Source organism: Ambystoma mexicanum, chromosome 2p (assembly GCF_040938575.1).
Source record: "Ambystoma mexicanum isolate Mex_15411 chromosome 2p, UKY_AmexF1_1, whole genome shotgun sequence".
Taxonomy (NCBI): domain Eukaryota; kingdom Metazoa; phylum Chordata; class Amphibia; order Caudata; family Ambystomatidae; genus Ambystoma; species Ambystoma mexicanum.
This window is the reverse complement of record NC_090923.1, coordinates 1,434,310,138-1,434,336,116: the sequence shown is the minus strand read 5'-3', so window position 1 is coordinate 1,434,336,116 and position 25,979 is coordinate 1,434,310,138. Positions and strand designations below refer to the sequence as shown.

The 25,979-nt window shown below is 47.0% G+C and overlaps 1 protein-coding gene across 3 annotated transcripts in view; it reads right to left on the bottom strand.

Annotated features, from left to right (window-relative positions):
* Positions 1-25,979, bottom strand: part of NOS3 (nitric oxide synthase 3) — a 937,759-nt gene that overhangs the window by 103,502 nt on the left and 808,278 nt on the right. For all 3 annotated transcript variants that reach the window (XM_069645958.1, XM_069645960.1, XM_069645959.1), the window contains 2 exons: positions 15,965-16,086; positions 15,033-15,181 (listed from right to left, as the gene is read on the bottom strand). In XM_069645958.1, coding sequence (XP_069502059.1) covers positions 15,033-15,181; positions 15,965-16,086 — 271 coding nt within the window. The remainder of the gene's footprint in view (positions 1-15,032; positions 15,182-15,964; positions 16,087-25,979) is intronic.

Sequence of the window (25,979 nt, the reverse complement as noted above, 5' to 3'; positions counted from 1 at the left end):
TTGCTTGTGTAATATGTGCACATTTAGACAAGCCTGTAATGGCGCGCACAGCACCATTTTGGGTGACTTGGAGGGAGGAAATGGCAGATTGGGAGCAATCGCTAAGAAGGCTGTTGCAATAATCTAGTCGTGAATTTATCAGGGTCGTAGCCAAAATGGCAACATTCTCAGTTGACACAAAAGGTCGGATATTGCTGAGCAACCTATTGACAAGTCCACAGGAGCTAAGTATCTGAGCCACATGATGCTTCATGGTCAGGTTCGAATCGAAGGTGACACCTGTGATGCTGGAAATGCATCGGAGGGACAGGGCCTCCTCATCCTTGTCCTTTACTGCTTTTATCATGTGTTCTGTCATGTTTTCCATGCAGGAGCTCATGTGGGACTCCTGACGGTGCAGCTCTCTCCTTTGGTTTGGTGTACAGACCCATGGGATACCCTTATGGCACCCATGGGTAGGGGTACAACCCTGTGCCCCTAGTGTATGTTTGTGGGCACCTGTGTGTGGTCCACAGAGCAGGGTATGGGCTGGTGGCAGCCCCATGCTGAATTTGACAGGTGCTTTGAGTATCCTCCATTTTGGGATACAGAGGCCCTGCCATTGGAATCAGTTGATTCCTGGTAGAAAACAAGATGGCCCCTTTGTTTTCCCAAAGTCCTCGGAAGCCCTGACTCTGTCCCTTCCCCCTGACCGGCTGTTGGGTGGAATTTACATATAAGGTGTTGTTGTGAAGTCCAGGCCAGACTGGCTGGGGCCTTCCGAGTGACTGTATGTTGTGGGTACACTCTGTGGGTGGGACCTGGGTGAATGGAGTGTGTGACCAATATGCACTTCTTGGTGTGGATGTCTAGTTTCTGGTGTTTGACCCAATGTCTGAGACAGCCCTGACGGAAACTGGTATGAATGCAGTGTGGAGTCCCAATACATATAACTTGTTGTGAGTGTCTGGAGAGAAGTGAATAGCCTGAATGCACTATGCACCTGATTGGCTGCCTGCCTGCATGGATGCCCTTCTGACCGATTGGTTGCCTGAGTGTGACCCAACAGAATGAATGGGAGATCAACTAGTATATCTGGGGGCTTCTCACTGCTAGAATTCGTGTTCAGAAGCTGAAGAGAAATGGGAGTTGAAACTGAAGCTTAACCTTGAAGCCCTGCTGGAAGAGAAGTCTTGCTGCTGCTCTACTTCATCGATCTGAAAGCTGCTGTGTCTCCAAGGACTGACCCAGAGAGGACCTGGTTAGGAGCCTCTTCCCGAGCTACGAGGGACCATCAGCTTATCTTTACCTGGTAGACAGACCTATGACAGGCTGCCGACCGGAGACGGGGATCACCGCGGCATCACAAGGAGAAGTGCCCGGACACTCTTGTCCATCACCATCGACGACCGCCGTCGCCGACCTGAGCCGCTGCGCTCCCTTTGCCTAAGTAACATTTGATCCAAGGACGCTTTCGCCTGCACCGTCGACCGCTTTGTCCTGCCGGAGAAAGTCGAGGCTGCCGACGCACCGAGGAGCATCCACCGGCAGGTTTCCCGCCACCTGACGACTGTAGAGACGCCAGACTCGTCAACGCCCTTGTTGGGCCACAGTTCTTCACAATCTCTTTGCGGTCCTGAACTATTGTCATCGAGGTGCCCCGCACGCCTCTTCCTTGCAGGATGCCAACGCTCCTTCATGGCCAAGCACCGCTAAGAACGAAGCTGCCACCTCACCGTTGTCATTCAACCCTTTCCTCGTGGGATCTCGATGATCCGTGGCTCCTGCCTTAAAGGAAGCCGCTCAAGAAGGATCCGTCAACGACCCATCGACGAACTCTGCTACTCCAAGTACATTGGGGTTGTAGCAATATATGGACTGGGCTTGTGATATATCTTTACAGGTTGCCCAGGTGGGGGGTTCTCCACACAGAACTGTGTTTAACGGTAGAGGCCAGTATTCTGCCAATTGTTCTAACCAACTGCTTTCCTCCTATGTCTATTGTTGGTTGCCTTTATTAAGTCATCTGTGTGACATTTAATCAGAGTATAGTTGATGCACTTTAATGGGATCTGATAATAATTGTGGTACCACTTTAGAACTGTATATATTTGCCATTATAGATTAACTAAACACAAAGTGAGTTATTGTGATTGTGTAGATAACCTTGAACTTAATTATATAAAGACTGTGTTTAACTAATACAGTGTGTGGACATTCCTTTGTGGGGGCTTGGGGACTACACTCTACTTAAGAACCAACCTGCAACACCTCCTGAGAAGCTAGGCCTTGATTGCTCGTCCATTGCTACCACAATAGAGAATCTTGGCTGGGGTCCTCTGTGCCTCTCCTCTACCATATAGAGAGCAGAAGTACAGACCCCCCGCTCCAGTCTTTACAACACCCAAGGTCTTCACTTTCTTAACCACTGGAATAACAGCCTTAAGAATGGTGAAGCTGAGATACTCTGAAGGAAAGATTTTAAGTTTAGGTGCTGAGGCCTCAATGAGAAGCCCGGTTTTGGTAGCATTAAGAGCCAGCAAATTAACGGCCATCCATTCATGGATGGTGACATAGAGAAGAATATAGACATTAAAGATAGATGGGGAAATACAAGAACCCTGAGGCACCCCACAAGTGACGGGAGAAGCACGGAGTGGGCATCCCCACCAGCAACTCTGGCCTGCCGTGGCCCAGGAAAGAAGAGATCCATGAGGTTGCTAGACTAGAGCAGTCAACTACAGATTGAAGTCATTCAACTAGGAGAGTGTGGTCCACAAGATCAAAACCCGAAGAAAGATCTAAAAGCATCAAAATGGCAGAGTGGCCTTGAGCAACAATATTAAGGAGGATGGCCTTAAGATCCAGTAGAGCCACCTCCATGCCGTAACAGGCTCTGAAGCCGGACTGGTGAGTCCTCAAGATATTATTTTGCTCGAGAAAGTACTGAAATTGTATGCATGCCACCTTATCCAAAATCTTTAGGATAAAAGGAACATTAGTGATAGGGCGGTAGTGTCAGACTGGCTTGTAGAATTCCGCAGAAGCTGAAGCTGATCCCACAGACCCTTTCCCAAGGTTCTCCTCTCAACCTATGTTTACAGCTGAGTTGGCAACCCCAAGGAAGGGAAAGGGGTAGTGGAGAAAATAACCAACAAGAAAAAGCAGACTCGCAACCTTCAGGCTTGTCGTTGGAATCTGTAGCAAAATAAATGGACTTGGTTAGATAGAATTATGCAAATCCTAACTTCTTATTTTTTTTAACTGTATGCCCATACCCTTAACTGAACTTCCTCTGCTAATGCCTAGAGGATTGATGTAATCATGTTAAATTCTCAATACTTTTGTAAAAAGGCTGGGCAGACCCAAGTGTCTTGTAAATAGTCAAAAGGAAAATATGAGTTCCATATTCTAGACTCTTCCTTCAACTATTTATTGAAATCTGTGGCTGCTTGTGGAGATGTCACGTGATCGCGGGAGCGCGGTTTCGCGAGATCTCGGCATAACGAGATCTCGCGGGAGCGCGGTTTCGCGAGAGGACATTGGCGCCAGTGAAGGCTGGCAGGGCGCCAGACAAGTCGGTCTGGAGAGCGCTGCTCCTGATGAGAAGCCAAGGTAACTGAGGCCCTACGAGCCTGTGCAACCCAACTTCCAGGGCATAAATCCAATGCCACAGGAGGCCTCATGGGGGCGCTGGAAGTTTACAGCGTGCAGTCCAAGTGCACACGCTGCCTCCAGTGAAGTAACTGGAAGGCCCAGCCTGAGACTGTGAGTACCTGCCCCTGCCCCGCACATGGACAATTGCAGCCACCTGTTTCGTTAAGCAATAAAGGCAGTTAGAATCACCCCAGGCGTCCTGTCATCCTTAGAGGCCACAACATAACTGGCGATGAGGATATCTGAATACCCACGGACCCACCATGCAAGGCGCCATACCGCCCCTGCGTTTCTCCCCTCACCTGGGACCCCGGCAATTCCATGGATGCAGTGGGAGCCCCTCTTCTCCACGTACCTGGAGGCCGTAGGCGGCACAGGATATGCCCCCGCCAGGAAGAAGGCAATGCTGCTGAACGCAATGGGGGTTGAAGGACAGCACATTTTTGCCAGTTTGACAGCCATACCAGTGTATTATGACGACGGCAACGTCTACAAAGAGGCAATCCGTCGCATTGTAAAGCGGTTCACCAATAAGGAGAATGTGGTTCTACACAGGCTGAGGTTCTACACCCGTAAACAAGAAGGGAGTGAACTCATGGACGACTACATCACCAGGATGAGGGAGCTGGCATCCTTATGCGCCTTCGGCGAAAACCCAGAACAGGTCATCTGCGACATGCTGGTTATTCACACCAACTCCAGGAAAGTGCAGGACAAGTTCATACAAGAAAAGGAAGTGACCCTCGACAAGGCCATCCAAATCGCCAGGGCGGAAGAATAAACCTCCAGCAGGCGCAAAGAGGCGGGAAGTCATCTACCTGTACCCGAGCTTACGGCGCTGCAATGGAGAGGGCGCAGAGACAAGCAGTCCCGTGACAGCCCCAGAGAAAAAGGCCCCAAGGCAAAGGGATGTGCCGAAATGCTACAGATGTGCCAGCACCAAACACATGGCGAATGATCGTGACTGCCCCGCCAGGAATAAGGAGTGCTCCAAGTGTGGACGCATCGGTCACGTGGCTCCTGCATGCACGTCGTGGGCAAAAAACGTCTCCCGCATCGATGGCGACTGCGCTTCAAGTGACGATGACGAGCTACAGGACAGACCCATGGTCATCATGGTCAATGCCCTCCACGCCAGGAGAGAAAAGCCCCACTAAACCATTAAAGTGGACGGTATGGAAACACGTGTCATGGCGGACTCAGGATCAGACCTCACAATCCTTCCCATAGACATGTACAAGGAGATGATGGGACAAGCAAAAGTGGAGATCAGAACGACCAGGCAAAAACCAACGGTTTTCGGAGGTGCAACCGTCGACCTACTAGGTTACATCAGAGCCCAAATTGAATTCAAAGGGAGGTCTACCACCACCAAAGTGTACTTCTCACCCAAAGGTCCAGCCGTGCTCGGATGGGACGATAAACACAGACTCAGCATTAAACTAGACCCCAGCTCTCCGGAACAGGTACTCATGGTCTCCTCAGGAGCAGCACAAAATTTCAAGGAGAAGTTCCCAAGCCTGTTTTTCGAGAAACCGGGGAAAGTGAGAGACTTTGTCCACAAGATTCGTTTGAAACGCAATGCGGTGTCTGTGAAACACAAAGTTAGACCAGTGCCTGCCACGGCGAGACCTGCGTTAGATGCCCATCCCCGGAAGATGGCCAAAGAAGGGACCATTGAGACAGTGGAATCCTCCGAGTGGCTGAGTCCGGTGGTTCTAGTCAAGAAGAAATCCAGCAACGACCTCAGAATATGCATCGACCTGAGAAGTCTGAATCTAGAGGTTGTTAAAGATAGCTTTCTGCTCCCCAGTATCAGCAAAATTGTCCTAATGATGAAAGAGGCGGCAATCTTCTCAAAGCTGGACATGCATGACGCCTATCACCAGATTCCATTACACAAGTCTTTGCGCCCTCTTACGGCGTTCATCACTCCCTTCGGCACCTTTCAATACACCCGCATGCCGTTTGGGCTGTCCTCGGCAGCGTCCGCATTCCAGAGAATGATGAATTCCCTACTCAAAGGACTCACAAATGTCTCATTCTTTCAGGATGACATCCTCGTGTATGCAACGGACAACGAGACCCATGACAAAGCACTCAGGGCAGTCCTGAGCAAGCTTCAAGAGGCAGGCGTTCATCTTTGCCACGAGAAATGTGTCTTCCGAGTGAGCAAGGTAGAATACCTTGGGTACTGCATCTCAAACGAAGGGGTGAGCCCCAAGAAGAACCTAATGGAGGCCATAGCAGACGCCCCGGCCCCGATGTCCAGAGAAGAACTCCGCTCGTTCCTGGGCCTAGCGGAGTACTACGCAAAATTTGTCCCAAGGTTCTCCGAAACCATGTCCCCCATGAGGGAACTTCTGAAGAAAGGGGCAACTTACTCCTGGGGGCCAGAGCAAGACGGGGCCTTCACTGAAATCAAAAGTAGGATTCTGCACGCACCATGCCTAAAACCCTTCAACCCCGAATGGGACACCTGCATCACTACGGATGCCAGCGCGTACGGACTGGGGGCCACCCTGACCCAGAAGAAGGGCGACACTGAAAATATTGTGGCATTTGCATCAAAAGCACTATCGTCAGAGGAGAAGAATTACTCCACTGTAGAGAATGAAATGTTGGCTTGTGCTTGGGCCGTCGACTACTTCAGATTTTACGTTTGGGGCACGAAATTTAGACTGGTCACCGACCACAAACCCCTCATTCACATGTTGAGCCCAGGCGGCACCAAGACTGCCACCTCGACACTGGCCAGGATCGCCGCAAAACTTCAAGAGTACATATACGAGATAGCCCACATTGCCGGCTAGAAAAATGCACAAGCGGACTGCATGTCCAGGCTCCTGAACCAAAACGCCCCTGGGACCACATTCTTAGAAGAAGAATGTGTCATAGCCTCCATAGGTGACTTGAGGAACAGCGAGTACATGGACCTGAGTGAGCGCCACTGGCAGGAGGAGTTCGAGCAGGACGATGCCCTATGACGCATAGCAGTCTGGGTCCACGAAGGGTGGCCTGATGAAAGAGCGATTCCCGAAGGCCTACGTCCTTACTGGAAGGTGAACGATGAAATCACTGCCATGAACGGTCTCATTCTAAGAGGTGACCAAGTGATCCCGCCCAGCGGAATTTGCAAAGTAATACTGTCCAGAGCGCACTCAGGCCATTTGGGGTGCAACATGACCAGGCGCAGGATACGCGACGCCTACTGGTGGCCAGGCATGGATCAGGACATACGACAAATGGTTGAAAGGTGCCATGAGTGCACAAACAGCGACAAGCGCCTGTCTGTGAGACAAGCCCCCATGCTGCTCACCGAAATCCCCAAAGTGGTGTGGCGCAAACTAGGGTTGGACTTCATTGGGCCGCTGGACAGAATGTCCCCAGAACATAAATACGGGATAGTCACGGTTGACTATTTCTCAAAATGGGTCGAAGTTGACTTCACTTCAGACATCACCACAAACACAGTCATTGAAGCACTCGCCGCCATATTCCAGCGCAAAGGCCTCCCGGAGGAAATTGTGACGGACAATGGTGTCCAGTTGGTCTCTCGAGAAATGGAGAAATTCCTCAAACTCAACAATATTCAACAGCGAAGAGCAAGTCTCTACCACCCACAGACCAATGGCCTGGTCGAGCGGGCGAACTGCTTCATCAAAGGGGCACCGCAACTAGCGCATGCCTCGGGCCTAAACCCGTACAAGACGGTCAAGGAGGCCGTCGCAGCCCACCGCATCACTCCCAACGCTGTCACCGGCGTGTCACCATTCCATCTGCTAAGGGGTAGAAGGGCAGCATCCACACTGGTACCACTGTGGCTCCATCAAGTGAGGGCTGACGAAGATGTGGACATGGAAGACGTAGTCTTTCGCATGCAGTGGAGCAAAGAAGCCATGAAGGCTCAAGGAGACATACGGCAGGCTGCTCGCCACACAGCAGTTAACAGAGGTGACCTGGTCAAGATACGGCTTCCCCACAAGGACACTGTGACACGCTCCAGATAGTGCAGTCCCATAGAAGTCTTTGCCAAAGGGCCAAACCACATCTGCACCAGCGACGGAAGGAAATGGAATCTAGAAAGGGTGGCCATGTACCGCAGGAAAGAACCTATTGAACAGCCACGCTGGGAAACCGGAGAAGATCAAGACCTACAAGAGCCATCCGAAAACCCTCACCAGTCAGAAAGAGATGCCTCGGAGTCACCCTACGGCAGCGGGTTCTCAAGCAGCAACTCCCCAACCCCACTCAGGGAGTTACAGCAAAGGGCAAAACAAGGAGAACCTGAATCACCCGCACCTCCCCAAGAGTACTCCCGTAACCCTACCCCGCTTCTAGATCAAGGCAGATCACAGAGAGAGAAAAGGAAACCCAACAAGTTTGCAGACTTCGTCATGGAATGACCATCCTTTTCCCAGCAAAGGAGGTGTGTGGAAATGTCATCTCGGCATAACGAGATCTCGTGGACCTGCGCTCCGCGAGAGGACATTGGCGCCAGTGAAGGCTGGCAGGGCGCCAGACAAGTCGGTCTGGAGAGCGCTGCTCCTGATGAGGAGCCAAGGTAACTGAGGCCCTACGAGCCTGTGTAACCCAACTTCCAGGGCATAAATCCAATGCCACAGGAGGCCTCATGGGGGCCCTGGAAGTTTACAGCGTGCAGTCTAAGTGCACACCCTGCCTCCAGTGAAGTAACTGGAAGGCCCAGCCTGAGACTGTGAGTACCTGCCCCTGCCCCGCACCTGGACAATTGCAGCCACCTGTTTCGTTAAGCAATAAAGGCAGTTAGAATCACCCCAGGCATCCTGTCGTCCTTAGAGGCCACAACACTGCTCAATTTCATTTCTTAAAAGGGCAATACTTTGCTTCCTTTCTATTTACTACAAGAAGTTAAACTGTGGATATGTAATGTGAGAGGGCTAACATTGTCTTTTCCATTTGCTGAATAGTGATAGCTAAGTTCATAGTCTTTTTTCACTTCTCTTGCAACAAGTACTTATCAACTGATGTCTTAAGTGAACGTATGTAACCTAGTCAATACACCCTTCCCAGTGCTTCCTTGACTAGAACTGTCCTCTTTCTACTTCCTTGAATCAGTTGTGAAAGAGGGTTTCCCATATGAATATTGGTTGAATGCTTTTAACTTTGCAGGACATCATTGGTGATTAGCTCCTTGCCGCCGAATGCTGAAGGTATCACGCGCTCCTTTTATTGTTAGTACTAGTTAATACACTGCGCTCTCTTTTAAAAAAGACTTGCGCATGCAATTTCTTCTGCGCGCAGATAAAATCATAATGATAGTGCGCGTAGTGTTTATTTGACACGTGCGGGACAAGTATTCTCAATTACTTCACTCGCGCTACTGTTCTCGCACCGTGCTGATTTACAGCTGACCCGTGCACGCGACGATCACAAGCTTTCGCACGCTCTCTACATGACGTGACTGAAAAGGAAAACTGAAGAGCTTGTGCTGCACTGCCCGCAATCAATCGTACGCCGCTGAATGGGACTCTGCATTCAAATTAGTGTTTGCGCGCTCGCATTACACCCAGAGCATTCAGCTCGACTCTATATTAATTAGAAAACTGCGCCACGCTCTTACAAAGTCATACTTCTGCAACTTTTTACTTAACCACTTATAAAGTTCTTCAATTGCTTTCACATCAAAGGATTACAACTGCTGAGTTCCACGCTGTGCCACAGACCAAACGTTCAAGGCTGTATCAAGCTGCAATGCGTGCTCTAAATAATAATTCTCTCTTAACAATATGTACAGGAAAAGCACAGTCTGAACAGTCTATTGTAATATCACTATGAAGAATGACTCCTTAGCTGATTTGGATGCTTACTTTCCCATGTTAAGTTCTGATCCTCAGAAGTTCTGATCCTCAGATTTAAGACTTCTATAACTTGTAAGACTCAAAATGAAACGCTCCCACCTGTGACCTTCTTAAAAGGGCTCTCGAGCTTCTTCAGTCTTGTCTTCTTACTTCTTAGGTTCTCTGGACTGTGACAGGGCTTAAATTAAGGAGCTTTTACAATACACTACCAGTCTCTGAATTTCTCTAGGTGAAAGGCAGTTATAGAACCCTGCATTCCAGCTAAGTTCCCAGACCATTGTCTTCCCAGCCAATCAGCTAAGCCAAGCATTCCTCCATCTTAACTTGGGAAACCTGTAATCTTTATTCTTAAAGAAACATCCTCCAATCTTGTGAACCACTACAGGTCTGTGCCACCCACCAACCCTGACAGGTAGCTTTCTGTCGCAAAAGGGTCAAGATTCTCCTTCTTCAGGAGGGGGAAATCCAGGCATCCTTGATAAGAAAGGGAACAGAGCCTTCAGAGAAAGAGAGATTAACAAGTTTCGACACCCAGGGGCACAATACATCAAAGCACTTAATGAAAAGGCTAGAAGGACAAACATCTCCCCGACACGAGGTAGGTTTCATGTGCAAGACTAACTGGGGCGATAAAGGATTTGGTACAGGGAGAGAATGCGAAGATGGGCGACTCAGTGGTAGTCGACGTAGCTGATTCACCAGAAACCATGAGTGAGTCTCTAGACTTAAGAGAACTCATTAACACATGAGTGGCATGTTGATGCGCAATTACCTTGTCGGTGAAGGTGCTGTGAATCGATTGGCACCAGTCATCGTTTTTGACAAGGCCAAGGGCAGGGCAGGGTTTGGTCTTAAATTCATTAAGTAAAGCACAGAGCTCCTTGGAGCTAGACTGGCTTGACAAATCCTGTCATTTTAAGTTGCAGATTTCGCCTTTATAATGACTGTCTTACATTGCCGGATAAGGCCTTTATAATTAGCCAAGGTGAATAGGGAAGGGTTGGAATGCCAGTGACGTTCAGCAGACCGTTTCTCCTGTCAGAGCAGGAGAATACTCTCATTGAACCAATTTTTCTTAACAGTTTCACTTTTAACTTGCCGAGATCTGATAGGAGCGAGGGTGTTGATAGCACCTTCAAGTGTGGTAATTAGGTCGCTAGCCAAGTCATTAGCCTTCTCGAAGTGATCTAGGTAACCCAGGCGCGTAGTGAGAAGAGATGATAGTTTGTTTCACGAGACGTTCTTCCAATTCCTTGACTGAACGATTCGTCTGAGATTGGTGTCAAGCCTGGCAGGCGGCTTAGGAATATTAACGTTAAAAGAGATTAAATGATGATCTGTCCAAAAGCACGGGTTTACTGTAAGATCGCCAAAGGTCAGAGAGTGAGATAAAACCCAATCAAGGGTGTGGCCAGCAGAGTGTGTGGGGCCTGGGGAATGTTGCCTAAAACCAACATCCCCAAGGGCTTCCAATAGCGGCGGGTCAGTCAGAGCATCGGCTCAATGGTTGAAGTCACCTGAAACCAAAACAGGAGTGTTACGCCTGGTAATTCTATTAAGTAGGCAAGTAAACTGCTCTTCAAAGAGAGGAAGCACCCTGGGGGGGACGATAAATAATAATAATAATGGTGACAGAAGTATTATCGCAAACTTTAAAATTCATGATCAAACATTCACAGTCATTTGGGGCCTCATGTGGGACCTGGTGACAGTGTAGAGTATTTCTGACAGAGAGGGTAACTCCACCCTCAAGTCCATTGTTTTGATCGGCACGAAAGAGATGATCATTATCTGGAATAGCAAGAATAGACTCTGAGGAAATAGCACCATTAAACCAGGACTCAGTAATGGCCAAAAAATCTAGGGAGGAGACCCCCATTAGATCTTCCACCTCTACTCCATGGGCTTGAAGGGAGCACGTGTTCAACAAACCAAACTTTAGCAGAGACGCAGGAGTCAATTTAACTGAACTAGCAGGCGTCTCTGTGGGGGTAGGGTAGAGAGGCAGAGAATGCATGCTAATATTATGAATAAGAGCCGAAATATGGGCTGCACTATCAGCAGGAGATGAGATAATGGGGTGTGCATCAGGCAGGGAGGAAGCAGATGGCGAGATAAAATTAATCAAGTCTGAGATTTGGTTCGTGGTGCTTTGAGGGAGCCCATCACCACTTGGCTCCACAATTGGCACACTGCACGGACCCACACCGGACCCAAACCGGCACCAAACCGGCCTGTGGCCTAATTAAGTAGTCCAAAGAACTACAGAGCACGCTGTGGTTCCTAAGCCCTCAGTGCGTGCAGAAGCTAACAAGAGCTCTGCTTTAAATCACACTTAGGTAGGAATAAAAAGAGGATTCATAAAACAGAAGCTAAGTAAGCAGATAGTTTTAAAAGCAGTAAAAAAGATAAGACAAGCTACATTTACAATTCAAATAGCACACATGAAATAAAATCAGGTAGAAACTAGGAGCACACAAGGCAAGCCAAAAACAGGTTAAACAAGCAATCAATGGGAGGGAAAGTGCAGGGATGCCTTAAATACAGGCACAATGTGCCTGTGGCCTAATTAAGTAGTTCAAAGAACTACAGATCGTGCTGTATGCTATACGCCGTCTCATTCTCTCCGGTCTTTCTCTCTCTTTAGACTTTCTCCAGGAAAGGGATTTCCATATAAGGCATTTCCTGACCTGAGAAGGCCAAAGAAAAATATGACCAAACAAGCGAAAAATCCCATGGCAAAGCCATTTTGGGGTGCTAGCTACCTTTTAGTAGACGTTTGCAGCAAATGCAAAAGTGCACGAGTAAGATTTCACAAAAACAGTCAAAATCACACTGCTGCCACCAAGTTGTCTTAGGCTCATTGTCAAAGTAACTATTACGCTCCGGCACCCGCTGAGGGCTTTTTCTGTGTCCGTGTCACTACACAATAAAGACAGACCTACTACCAGGTCTCTCAGGAGAGGTTTAGCGCTTCACTGCGGTATAAGGAATGTTCCAGCGCCGTTCTTGCACCCACCACTGGTGGCTGCCCTGGAGAAAGCTGCACCGTCTCCCTTTACGACCTACATCTCCCATGATTCCTAGCACCACTTTGTAGTCCATTGTATGCAGACACGAGAGCCTTGTTTTCATCTGGTCATGCCTCCTCCCTGATTTAATCAATAGCAGCCCGCGGAACGCTGATTCTGTTTGCATGTTGCTAACTGGCGCTCTCTGGACTTTCGTGTCAACACTTCTGAATTTTGCCTTCTTGTGAAACGAACCCTCGCTTATGTTTACGGACTGCGTCTGGCTCACGATCCACCATACCATTTACCTCTGTGCACTGAATACTTGCAAATGCCCACGGACTGTCTTTGGATTACATTCCTGCACCTGACAACTTTTCTCGTGTACTGAATCCTTGCAATCACCCATGGACTGCCTCTGGATCACGATCCTGCACCCGACGGCTTTCTTGTGTACCGAACCCTTGCTAACGCTCAAAGATTCTCTTGGCTTACTGCTCCACAGTGGCTCTCCCTGTCTCTCTCTCATTCTGGAAACACCGCTTACGAGAGACGTGACAATCATCAGCAGCCGCCTGTGTCCTGAGGACAGGTATTCAGGTATTTTAAGAGCGGTAAGTCGGATTGCCATTGGCTACGTACCTCATTATATTTTGGAACAGTTTCCTTCTGATGTGATTTTGAGGAGTGGTTTCCTCATCTCTGCCACCCATCTCCCTTTCTGTGTTCTGACTGTTTGGATTATACTCTTCCACCTGGACTGCCTTCATTCTAGTGCATGCTGGGACCAACTCGTCTTTAGTGCGCTCCTCGTGTCGCCCGGGCAAAGCTACCTTCCCAATTTTTATTTTACACTTTCGTTGTTTCCCTTCCTGGACATTCAATCGCCCATACTTCCAAGCAGTGGTAAGAATACTGCAGTATCTGTCATATACTAACTTATCCTTGGGAAGAATAGTGTTTGATAGCCTTCTCTGCTTCGAAGGGGTGGGTGCATCCAGTCCCTGTTCCTTCAGGATAGAGGGAAAGGCGCAAAGGTAACAATTGTTAGCTATTAGATATGGGGAAGTGGTTCTCATTCTTCTTGGTTACTCACCTTTGTTCCTTTCTTTTCAGCTGGGTCTGAAGCGGTGCGTTTCTCCCTGCTCTTTTATGCTATCGGTCTCTGTTTGTTACATTTACAACAGAGGGTCATATCGCAGAAAAGATCTTCTTCCCTCACAGAGAGGAGGCTTGGTTGCAGGCTCCAACCAGGCTCTTCAAGCAACTATCCGAACCATCCAGGCATCCTGTCTTTGGGTACTCTCCGTCCGGTGAGTAACAGTAATCAAAAATCCATTATACAAAAAGTCTTAATGATATTAAAGATCCTAACTGCACTTCACTTTATGGTGATGTGTGCAATTGTAAAAATTCAAGAATTAATAAACAGAGACATATAAGGGGGGGGTCATTATAAGTTTGCCGATATCCGGGCAGTAATTCTGGTGGGGTACCGGCAAACTGCCCTACCGTTTCTGCCACCTGATATCCCGATAGTCCAGGTGGCGGAAAGGGCAGTAAATTCCCATTCCAGGGAGTGCCATAGGACTCCATGGAGGGGATTGCTGGTATTACTGGCGAAGGTAATAGCGGCTCTTTTCGGCCGGTGGGGGCCTGATTTAGCTCCAGCTCTTGGCTGGAGATAAATCAGGCAAACCCCACTGTCAAACCTGTAGTTTGGCGGTGCAGTAAAAGTGCTTGTGGTGGAATTACGGCCACTTTTATCGGCCCTTTTACTGCACCGCCAAATTTGTAATGCCCCCCGTGCCCCATAGTCTATCAGTACTGACAGTCTTAGGGACTAGTCAGTTTCCCAATAGAATGAGCAAAACAGGCAAGGGAAGTAAAAGGCTTTACTGGAACTCAAAAAAGTCAGGAAAGGGTTAAAAACTAACTAGCAAAAAGAATGGGGTCCCATAGGAATCAATGGAGGGAAAGGTGCAAAAAGAAAATCTTTCCTACCACTAACTACTGCCAATTCAAGGAGAGGTGCACTGTGCAGAGAGTTTCTAAGACCTTCACATTTCAGAGCCAGATTCACACCATATGCTTCTGTTTAGTTCCTGTGCTCCAAGTGAACAACATATGTTGCCAGTGCCTGTCTAGATTACCTAGAGTCTCCAAGGTGTTCAACCGCCCACATACCTTTTTGGTTCCTATGGGGAGCTTTGGAAAGATGTATCAGGAGATAATCACTCTAATGTATTTAGAATCGTGTTTCCCCCAAAAAGTATAATCTGGCAATTCATTCAGTGGCTCATCGGTGCTGGGGCCTGTTTATCTGTGTATCAGTTGTCGTAGCATCATGAGACCATCTAGTGCCATACTGAGTAAATCTCATAACTTATTTGTTGCATGCTAAATACCTTACTTTCAGTCAGAGGTTGGGGCACTGAAAGGGTTAAAAATGTATTGAGGCCTATCAGACACCTGTAGTCATCTCACTGAAACCCATAGATGCATCATGAATTAACATGCTGACTAAAACGGGTTATTCTCTTACCTTGGGCATCCCAGGCTCTCGTGAGTAGACTGTGAACACCTCAGTTAAGGCTCCCCTCTGCATGGCCTCTTGGGTTTCTTCCTTGTAGAGGTGATCGAATTCAGCACAGCGGCAGCCGAAGACTAGGACCATGTCTCCAGGTCTCTGACCTTAAAAACCAATGGAAGCCACAACAGTACAGTAGTCAATATCGAGTCAAAACTATCAGTACCTCACCTTCTCTTCGATAGGGAATATCTACAGCACCAAAAATACAAATTATTTTCCATTGGATGTTTCAATCAAACTAAATATTGATCAATGTTTGTGACATATCTGCATTACCTTAACTACTAACCAATAGGTGGAGCCGCAGAACCTTAACTAGTTATTATTCAATAGATGCAACAGAATCACAGCACTGTGAATACTGGGGCATGTCTACAGTACCATAATCAATGGGTGCAGCACATTCAGAGCATCTTGAATACTATTCAGTGGGTTGGGCACATCTACATGACACGGAATAGTAATTAACAAGTAGATGTGTCTACTAGACATCAAATGCTAATCAATATGCTTAGAACCTCTGCAGCTCCTTAGATCCTGATCAATGAATAGGAGGACACCTACTGCATCCTAGATGCCCCTCATTGGGCAGGATCACCGAGCTCCTTAAATACTTCTTTAAAACTAATCAAGGAAGCATGGGACAGTGCGCTTCACCTGATTAGTAGGACCAATTAGTTTACAGACAATCCACAGGTCATGATCATTCTTAAATACTATTGATCCTTAAGGTGCCAACCTTCTGATGATAAAGGGTAGCACCACACTACCCCATTGGTGGCCAAGGAAGAGTGGGAAGAATTGGAAAACCCAGAATGCAGTGCAGTTGGAAATCTAATCTTACCGCGTTCTCGATGGTCCTATTCTAAAATGCCATACTGTACCTTTCATCTCAATGTCATGTAGTCTCTGTTGCCAGAACCCTCTGAAGGGAGCAATGCCAGTGCCAGGCCCTACGAGGATGCATGGGGCTGTAGGATCAGCAGGCAGCCGGAAGGAATTTGCTCTGAAGAAAGCATGGAGTTGGAACAAATAATGAACATACATTATTGTTTTGACCTTTTTACCATGTCTGCAGCAGCATTACACTCACATCCCTCATCTATTCAAACTTTGATGCTTCTCCACCAGCCCATGTGGTCAATCTTTGCCACTGGGCTAGACATCCATGTCGTCTATTCTTAGTACATCTGAGAAATTATTGTATTGCATATCATATAGGCATACATGCCGGGCATAGTTTTCCTTTGCATATTTCCACTTGTCAAAGAAGTACATTTTCCTTCCTCACACCCTGTTGGCAATGGGAAAACATCAACTTCTTGTTCACACATATAACTATAAATCTATTTAGTCTCCAAGAAACGTTTCACAAGATATGCTGTGAATGCACTTAGGAAACGGTTGCACTCTGTATGTGAATTGGCAATCCATATGCCTCATGGATTTAATTCTCTTGGGCTGTTATGTGACATAATGCCATTCCATTGCTGACAAACAAAGGAGCACTCTCTTGAACCTATTGGCTAGGGCATGTACATGGCCTTGTTCCTTTGGGCCAACACAGCACCAATGCACTTGTGGTTCATGAGCCTGATTAAGATGAGATCTATTTGTACTTGCCACATTATTTCAGCCACAGTGCAAAGCTCTGTTAGATTTGAGTAAGATACTCTTCCCTTACTATCGCTCACACTAAGCCATGCGGCTACTCGCCATATATACCCCATCATTAAGGATCCGTGCGATTGTGAAAGGTTTCTATGAGGAAACCAATATAGATCATCCATAATGGAAATTTTCATTTAGAATTATGCTTGTTGAACATTAGATGAGGGATTTCATAACTGAGAATTATTTCTTTCTAAACACCATGTTGTTTTCTAATCAATTAAAGGCTTTTTTATGTTTTAATGGAGTGCCTTTTCAAGCTATCTTTACTTTTTTTTTAATCAGGTCTCCCACAATCCAGGGAGATTCTCCCTTGTGCCTCCTGGTGTATTGTTTCAGGACCAGGGAAATACTAGGAACTAAAACAATAACATTAATGGCTATGATATTTTCGGTGGCTTGGGGGGAATGAATATTAGTACCCGGCGAGGGCGCAATCAGAATGAAAGAGCCATTCTGTTTGTCCCTCGCCGAGTCATTACCAGGCCGGTAATCCCTCTGTCGGGATTCCAAGGCCTTTGTCCTCGGCGGGGTGCGTGGCAGCCCCTCAGCCAATGAGGGTGCTCGAAGCGGGGCCATCCCCGCTCTGAGCCTCCCCACGGCTAAGAGGCTACCTTTGCCCCCCGCCAAGGACTGAGGTAAGGCTTTATTTTTCCCTCCCCTTTCCTCCCTCTCCCACCTCCCTGCCCTCCCCAACCCACTTACCTTCTACTCAGAGCGGGGCCATTCCCGCTCCGAGCCTCCACACGGCAGGAGGCTTCCATCATCCCCTCCCCCCTGGCGACCCAGGTACGTTTTATTTTTTTTTAAAAATGTTTCCCCCCTTCCCCTCCCTTCCACCCTCCCAACCTCACTTACCTTCTTTTTTTTCGGGAGCGGACGCGCTGGAAACGCTTCTGTTTCCAGGGTGTGCGCTCCCGATGGCCACCATGGAAAGGGAAAACGGACTCTGTTTTCCCTTTCCTGGCGGCCATTTTCTTTGTCGTTTTTTTTTTTGTTCCCCGAAGCACTGCAGCGTTTCGGGACAAAAAAAAAGCTTTTAGTGCCGCGGTCACACAGTTTTTGCGGGCCGGGGTACTAATAGCTATAAGCCCCTTGCGGCGGGGGCATTACCGACTCTGGTAATGCACCGGCCACTCGGGGCATATTGCTTTATTACGAATTTTAAAAAAAGATGTGCAGCTCCTGACTACAAAAGATGAGACTTTTTCTGCTTTTGACTAAAAAACTATCTTCTACTTTTGATTAACATTAGCAGAGTAAGGCTTTCAACTCTTAACATAAATCAGTTTCCCACTCCTTGAATATCCCAATGCAGTATGTAATGTAAGCAGACAGTGGAGGTTTTGTGGGTGCAGCCGCCCCAATGGTGGTGTGGCTTGTTCTCTGCAGCGGCCTAAAGATACCAACAAGCAAAGGAGCCTGTGCCTGACTGTGAAAGGCTCTACATCCAGCTTAGTTGTTGTAATAATGCACCAGAGACCCAGGTCTTGTGTCAAGTTCCAGCTAGAGGCATCAGGTTTCAGCTGGAGAGAAAGAAGTGCGGAAAAGATGAGTGAGGAAAAGAGTGAGCATGCAAGGGGGGCACAATGATACGGGTGGAGAGGGGGGAGATCATTTTAATAATGATAATAATAATTATATAAAAAGAGAGTGGAAGAGAGGAAGGAGAAGAGCCAGAGGGGAGGGTGAGCGGAAAAGAAAGGTAGGCGAGAGATAGAGAGAGACAGAGAGAGAGGACTGTGGACCTATCCACACCCTCTACTACACCTAATTTATTCACATAGTGTTGTGATCTAAGAGTTTGCTCTGGGGGTATGTGTTTGCATAATGATAAACTGAAATCCTGTGTCTGCCTCAGTTGAGACCTGAGGTATGTTATGTTATGTTATTGGGCCTCATTACGACCAAGGCGGTAACCATGGCGCGAGTAGTGCCATGGTTGCCGCCGGTATTTTACCAACTCCGCCATGGTGAATGGTGGAATTACCGCCCCATTCCAAAGTTGGCGGGGCGGTAATTCCCCATTCACCCTTCCCCATTCCCATTTTTGCCCCCACAGGGCTCAATGGGAATGGGGAAGGCGGTAATTACGGTACCGCAAATTGCGGTACCTTAATTACCTAGAAAGTCCTTTTGCGGGTTCCTTCCTTAACGGCTGGTAAAACCAGCAGTTAAGGTCGGGACCCGCAAAGGGAACTCATAATTAGGCGGTAAGGGTTTAACGGCGCCGACACCTTTTACGGTGCCGTTAACCCCTTACCGCCTGGGTCGTAATGAGGCCCATTTTATTTATAAGGTGCCAAAGCCTGAAGGCGTCCAGGCACCATAGAAGAAACGAAAGAACCCTATCTAAGCCAGATGGCAGGTCAAGGACTAAATAGACAGAAATGTCTTCAGCTGTTTCCAAAAAGCCAGGAGGTTGACTGTGTTACGTAGAGGAGCCGGCAGGGCATTCCAGGCCTGTGTGGCCCACACATGAAAAGCGTGACCGTTTCCGCCAGCTCTTTTAAAACAATCTACTTGCAGGAGACCATCTTTAGCTGACCGAAGTGATCTTCTAGGGATATATAATCTCAGCTGTTCTTAAGATATATAGGTGCGTTACCGTAGACACATTTGTGACAAATGGTCAGAAGTTTGAATTGAATCCTGGCTGAGACTGGCAACCAGTGGAGAATCCTCCTGGCTGCTGATGTGGGCTCAAGACGCTTCATCTGGAAGACAATGTATACTGCAGAGTTTTGAATCTTCTGAAGTCTCTGAAGGTCCACCTTTGTGGCTCCTCCCAAGAGAGCATTGCAATTGTCCACTCTTGGTAGTATTACAACCCGGACCAATTTAGTACAGTTTTCCTCTGAAACTAGAGAGGCCACTTGGCGGAATACTTTAAGATGATAATTAGTACATTTTATTATTGCATCTACATGAGCATTATTCTGTATATTGGCCTGCAAATAAGTGCCCAAAGTCTTGAACTTATGCAGCACTGGAATATGATTGCCATCAACCAGGAAACTGCTGTACAGGGGATCCAGTTTCTCTCTAACCTGTTTAGGGCCGTACAGCATTAGTTCTGCCTTTGTGGCATTAAGGCAGAGCCAGTTGGTTGTCATTAGCTTTTTACCATTTGGTATGCCTGATCCAGTGTTTGTTGATCTTTATTATGGTCTCCACTAACAACCAGTGCCAGTTGAAAGCCATCTGCATAGTTGCATCTGAGTTGTCAAGATCCCTACATAGTGGAATAATGTAAATATTAAAAAGCAGAGGGGAAAGGCAAGCTCCCTGAGGAACTCCACAGGTGGTAATCTGGGCATCGGTGGCACTGTCACCCCAATGCACTGGGGAACAGCGTCCCTCAAGAAATGACTTAAGCCAAGTCGTTGCCTCTTCTGAGAGACCGTGCACAGTAGACATCCGATGCAACATGATCCTGTGATCCTGCAAGTCGAAAGCTGCCGATAGGTCTAATAACATCAGCAGCCACGACTTGCTAGATTCCAGACCCGATTGCATATATGTCTGCAAATCCAATAAGGCACTCGGTGACATGGAAACTGCGAAACTCTGACTGTTTTTTGTGGAAAATACCATTTTCCAACACATGTGTCTGTAGTTGTAGCGTAGCTACTTTATCAGCGAGTTTTAGAAAGAAAAGATTATTGGTAATCGGCCTGAGGTTAACGGCATCATTAGGATCCAAGCCAACTTTTTTTTAACAATGGAGTAACAGCTACATGTTTTATAGAAGGGGGGCTATGGCTCGTACGGAAAGAGGAGTTTACGAACCGGTAGAGGAAAGGGGCGAAAATATCCTTATGTTCAAGTATGATCTTTGATGGTAGGAGTTCGTCTGGGCAATTTGTGGGGTGCATAGTCTGCATGATATTACAGATTTCTGTCGTGGTGTGCTCTTTAAAGCTAAATTCAGCCTGAGGTGGTTGAGAAAGTTGCTCTCCATCAACTAGATCTTTAGAGGCAGTCTCGAGTTCAGACGGTGTCTTCTTGGTATTATTATGACTGGGATCTTTATGAATAGCAGTAGGGGTTATTTTAGCTAATTCTTGAAGAATTTTCTTTTGAGCTTTTTTAAATTTATCGGGAAATGCTTTTTGCACTTTTTTACAATCGTCATTAGTGGGTTTAATGACCAGACTTATGCTGGCAGGCTTTTCCCAGGACCTCAAGTGTCCTAAGTGTTCTTTAGTTTGGTTTCCAGCTTGGGTGATTTCATTATTATAAAAGTTCTGTTTTTGCTTCTATTATTTTCATCTTATAGTATTTAGCCTTGGTTTTCCAGATTTCTAGATTTTCCGGGGTGTTCTCTTTTTGCCTAGAATGTTCTGTCTTTTAGCTATTTTTAGTTCTGTCAACGCGTGAGTGAACTATCTATGATAGTTTGGAGTGTCTCTGACCGTTCTGATTTTCAGAGGGGCAACGTGATCTAAAATTTTTGAAATGTCATCATTATATCTTTTAATAAGCGTATCTGGGCTATCTAAGTTCTTAGTTTTATTCATTATAGCCTCCAAGCATGTTGAGAGGACAGGTAAGGTAACAGCCTTCATATTTCTACTATGCACTTTGTACATCAGTTCGTGATTTCTGGGTGGGGTAATAGGAAGTGTCAACTGGAAACAGATGGAAAAATGATCTGACTAAACACATGGCATAGTAGTCATGTTGTCAATCAAAATGTTTCCACTTCCCACCCAGTCCAAAATATGTCCTTTAATATGTGTAGGTTAATTGTTGTGAATAGTAATATGATGGCTGTTAAAGGATTTTTCAAGATTAATAGCCTTACTATCCTTAGCATGTCCCTTCCACAAATTAAAGTCGCCCAAAATCACCACCACAGAATTGGTGGTCAACAGCAGTGTAATGGTATCTACAATGTCGTCGTTAAAATTAGAGGACTCACCAGGGGAGCGATACATTAGAACAAGATTGATACTATGGTTTGGACCGACAAGCAATTTAGTCTGTAGGAGATCACAACCTACACAATCCATTATGCATTGGCGGATGCCTAGTTCCTTCTTACATATAATTGCCACACCACCTCCAGTGCTCACCTCTCAGTCTTTACCAAAAAAGGCATAACCTGGGGGTGTCAACTCCTCTATAGTGGGGCCATGTGCGTCGGTAAGCCAAGTCTCTGTAACACACAATGTCCACATCATTATCTAGAATGAAATCATGAATATCAACCATATGTTTAACCAGATATCTTGTATTTAATAAGGCTACCTTCAGTATTTTAGGAGCCGGAATTTCCTTGGTAGGAGCGACTGCTTTAAGGATATGTTTAGGGGATTCCTGTTTTGTGTGATACATCGTGGATACCTAAATGTGTGTTTATGCCAGTGTGGGCATGGAAATATTGTCAGCTTATAACACAACAATAAGAAATGATTCACTTGTCTTTATTCCAACAAGGGCATTTTAATGACAGGTAGGTGGATAGAAAAGAAAATCCATATTACAGCCAATTTAAGTGGCGAGATTTTTCACAGGACGCCTATTCGCCCAGTCTGCCCATGGACTGCCACAGACTGCCCGTCCGCGCCTGCGCATTCGCGCAGGTTTTGTAGGGATAATGGGCTCCGAGACTACAATCCTACTGGGATTTGTAGTCTTTAACAAATGAAACCACGTGCGTGCAGCAACTACCTTGCTGCTTCTACTCGTACGGGTTAGGAATCCAAGCGTTACCCTAAGTAAATGTTTACTATCAACCCTGAATATATTTAGTGCACAATATTAAAAATGTTTTGAAAGTCACGAAAAAAGAAAGGCTAAAAAGAATTCAATGATAGAATTCTCAGCACAAGAATAATAAAAGAATGAGAGATACACTTAACGGGCGTCTAACTAACCAGATTATGTGTCACCAGCTTCTTAAGTACTCCACGACTGCCAGTCCGTGCCTGCAAACCGTTTGCATTATAAAGTGCATGCCAAGCATTGGCAGAGCTGCTACCACTTGAAAAGGGCTTAGAGAGACTCAGATGATTACATTGATGCCACAAGCAGGGTAAAGGGTGACAACTGCAGAGATCTTGAAGCAGATGTTGCTTGAACCTCCAACCCCCCTGGTAGCAACAGTAAATAGGATTAACTGCAAAGAGAAATTTACGAATACATTTAAATGACCAGAGCCATTAAGGATGCAAAGGGAGCCCTTAGAAGGAGGAAGACTTTGATTTAGTCCCCTCACATCATTTAGCGGTTACGAGGTTGTCAGAGACTGTGGAAGCCTGACTGAAGCACATGGAGCTTTGCCACAGTGAGCCTAAATAGAAAGGCATTAAAAGGACCTCGGCAAAGATCGACCTACCACAAACTCATTCTTGGATGTTCTCTGCTCTGTTGAAAGATTTTATAGTAAGGTGTCCTCTGAGAGCAGGATGGATTTCACACAATGAAGTCTAATGGAAATATTAGGCTGTACAGAGCATGTCCCCACGGGCAGTACAAACCAGATTCCAACCAAGAGGCTTGCTGTACAAGAATGGATGAAGCCAAAGGCATACTGAGAGCAGGAAATAAGGTTTGAAAACAAGGGCTTGCTAAAGTGATGTACAGGTGGTGACAAAATGCACAGCAAGATAAAAGGCAATCAACATGAGCTGATATTTTTGGGGAGCAAAGGCAAAAGAATATGAGATTCAAGTAATGCTTATTTTACAATATTGGGCCTAAAGAATGGAAACTGGTGTCCACAAGGGGATGGGGAACAGTTAATAGAAAGAGAGATGCTGATTGTAGCAGATTAATTTGAAAATAGATGGAGACAAGAAAAGCGAGATAGGAACGAGCAAGAGTGAGTGAGCTTCCAGCGCTTGAAAGTGGGGTGACAGTCAGACATAGAAGTGTGAAGTTGTTCAGTGGAAATCAGAGGGGAATGGAAGGAAAGAAATATTTTAATCAGCATAGAAGTGAGAATGTAGTGCAAAAGTTGATATGACAGATGATTAATAAATAAAGTAAATCATAATGGACAAGAGCTGAGTCTTGATGGGCACCATACGCAGAGTAAAAGACACAAGGAGTCCCCAGCCCAGGAAACAGAATAGGATATGATATGATATGGCATTTATAACGCGCCTATACACAAGTGTTTCAAGGCGCGAGGATATGGAATGATAGGCCTTAAACCAAGAAAGGGCAGAGCCAAACATGCCAAGGGGAGAAAGAAAGTAGCAGAAATAGAGTAATGTGCCATGCTGAAAGTCACCGATAAGTTCAAAAGGAATGAAAGTGTATTTCAGAAGAACAGGGAGAACATGCGTAATGAATAAGAGAACAGTTTTAGTGCAGTGGGTCAGGCCAAATAACAGACTGGAGTGGGGGGTAACAGAGAATTAGAGACAAGAAAGGGGTTAACATAGCACATCCACAGAGCTTGCATGGAAATTAGAGAAGTAAGATAGGACACTAGTTTGAGGGAAGTTTGAGGGAAGACAGGGATCAAGGAAGAGTCTCTTGAGAATAGGATAGGTTGCTTGAATTAGAGTTGAAAAGACCGAAGATGATATAGGACTAACATGACTGATGCTGTAAAATGTTCTCATCCTGTTTCCGTACATGATTAGTATGTTTTACTATTGATTAACACAAGCTAGATATGCCTTTTCCTGATTGTTCTGCTACTGTAGAAATGGACACAAGTACATTTGCAAACTAACGAGAGTTTGAGATTCTTTTGTGATAATATTGCACACGAAAGATGTTCTTCTGTTGTTTTTGCTGTTGATCCACATGGGTAAAAGGCTCTTCTGATATTGGCTCACATGAGTAAGGGGTTATCCTAGTGTCTACTGATATTGGTACACATTCTTCTAGTACTATTGACTTATATCAATAAAGTGTTATGATACTAAGGGGTCGATTCATGGAACCAACGTGCGCCAAAAAAAGTAGTGCAAGCAGGCGCAAGCGTGAAAAAACATGCGCACGCGTGTGATTCATGGAAGTCCCTGTGCGTGTTTTCCTCGGGATGTGCGCCAAACCCGTGCATGGCGTACACGTCAATGCAACATCCCGAACGGCGTGCGCAATGTGCACAGTGAAAGTGCACAACCTCGGCGCACGCACCAAAAAGGGGGCGGAACACGGGGCATAACGCGCGGAATGGGGAACGCGCGAAAATAAGGGCGTAACTGGGATGTACTGCTGGGAAGCAGACGGAACGCCCACACGTACGAGAACTACACGTATTCATGGAATCGAATAGGGCAAAGCCGCGCACGGCCAAAGACACGCACAGGCCTAAACACGTCCGCCACACGAAGGCAGGCGGCAGCGTCCCTGCGCATCACAAAAGCGCCAATATACAGCAATGATGAATGTCCCATACTGCTATTGTGCCTGTGCTAGCGGGGTACGTGTACTTCAGGGGTTTGAGTGAAGTTTTTCACGCGATTGGGCCTGGGGGAGGGGGCTACGTGTATTTCCGGGGTTCGCGTGAAGTTTTTCACGCGATCGGGCCTGGGGGAGCGGGCTATGTGTATTTCAGGGGTTCGCGTGATGTTTTTCACGCGATCGGGCCTGGGGGAGCGGGCTACGTGTATTTCAGGGGTTCGCGTGAAGTTTTTCACACGATCGGGCCTGGGGGAGCGGGCTACGTGTATTTCAGGGGTGCGCGGGAAGTTTCACACGCGGTCGGCCTGGGGGAGCGGGCTACCACTCACCGTCTGCCTTGCGTGTAGAAGAACGCATAGCCAACACCCGCTGTGAAGTAATAGCGTGTGAACCCCAACGGCTGCAAAACACACGCACCACACCCCACGGAAAGCACGTACAGAGCAATGTAAAGACACGTGGGATCTACAAGCCCTGCCAGGGAAACGCCCGTGCGCGAAACGTCACAGACGTGCTTACGCGCTAAGGGCCTTTGGTCCAATGAAATCGCGTATGCGTGCTGACACGCTTACGCGCTAAGGGCCTTTCCTCGAATTACACGCAGACGTGCAAGATTTTCACGTGCCAAATCACTCCGTATCAAGCTGGCCACGCGTAAGCACACGGAAGACCACGCTCCTGCCCAAAAGGCCGAATTACTGCCCCCCAGAGCCCCGAGCAGCCTCCCACCAGCCATCTGCTGCTGCCTGCCTGCCTGCCTGCTGCCACCGTGCCCTGCCATTTGGTGCCTGCACATCAGCCATCTGCAGGGGTCCATTTGCTGTGTCCACCCCTGCTGGAACAGAAGACTCCCTA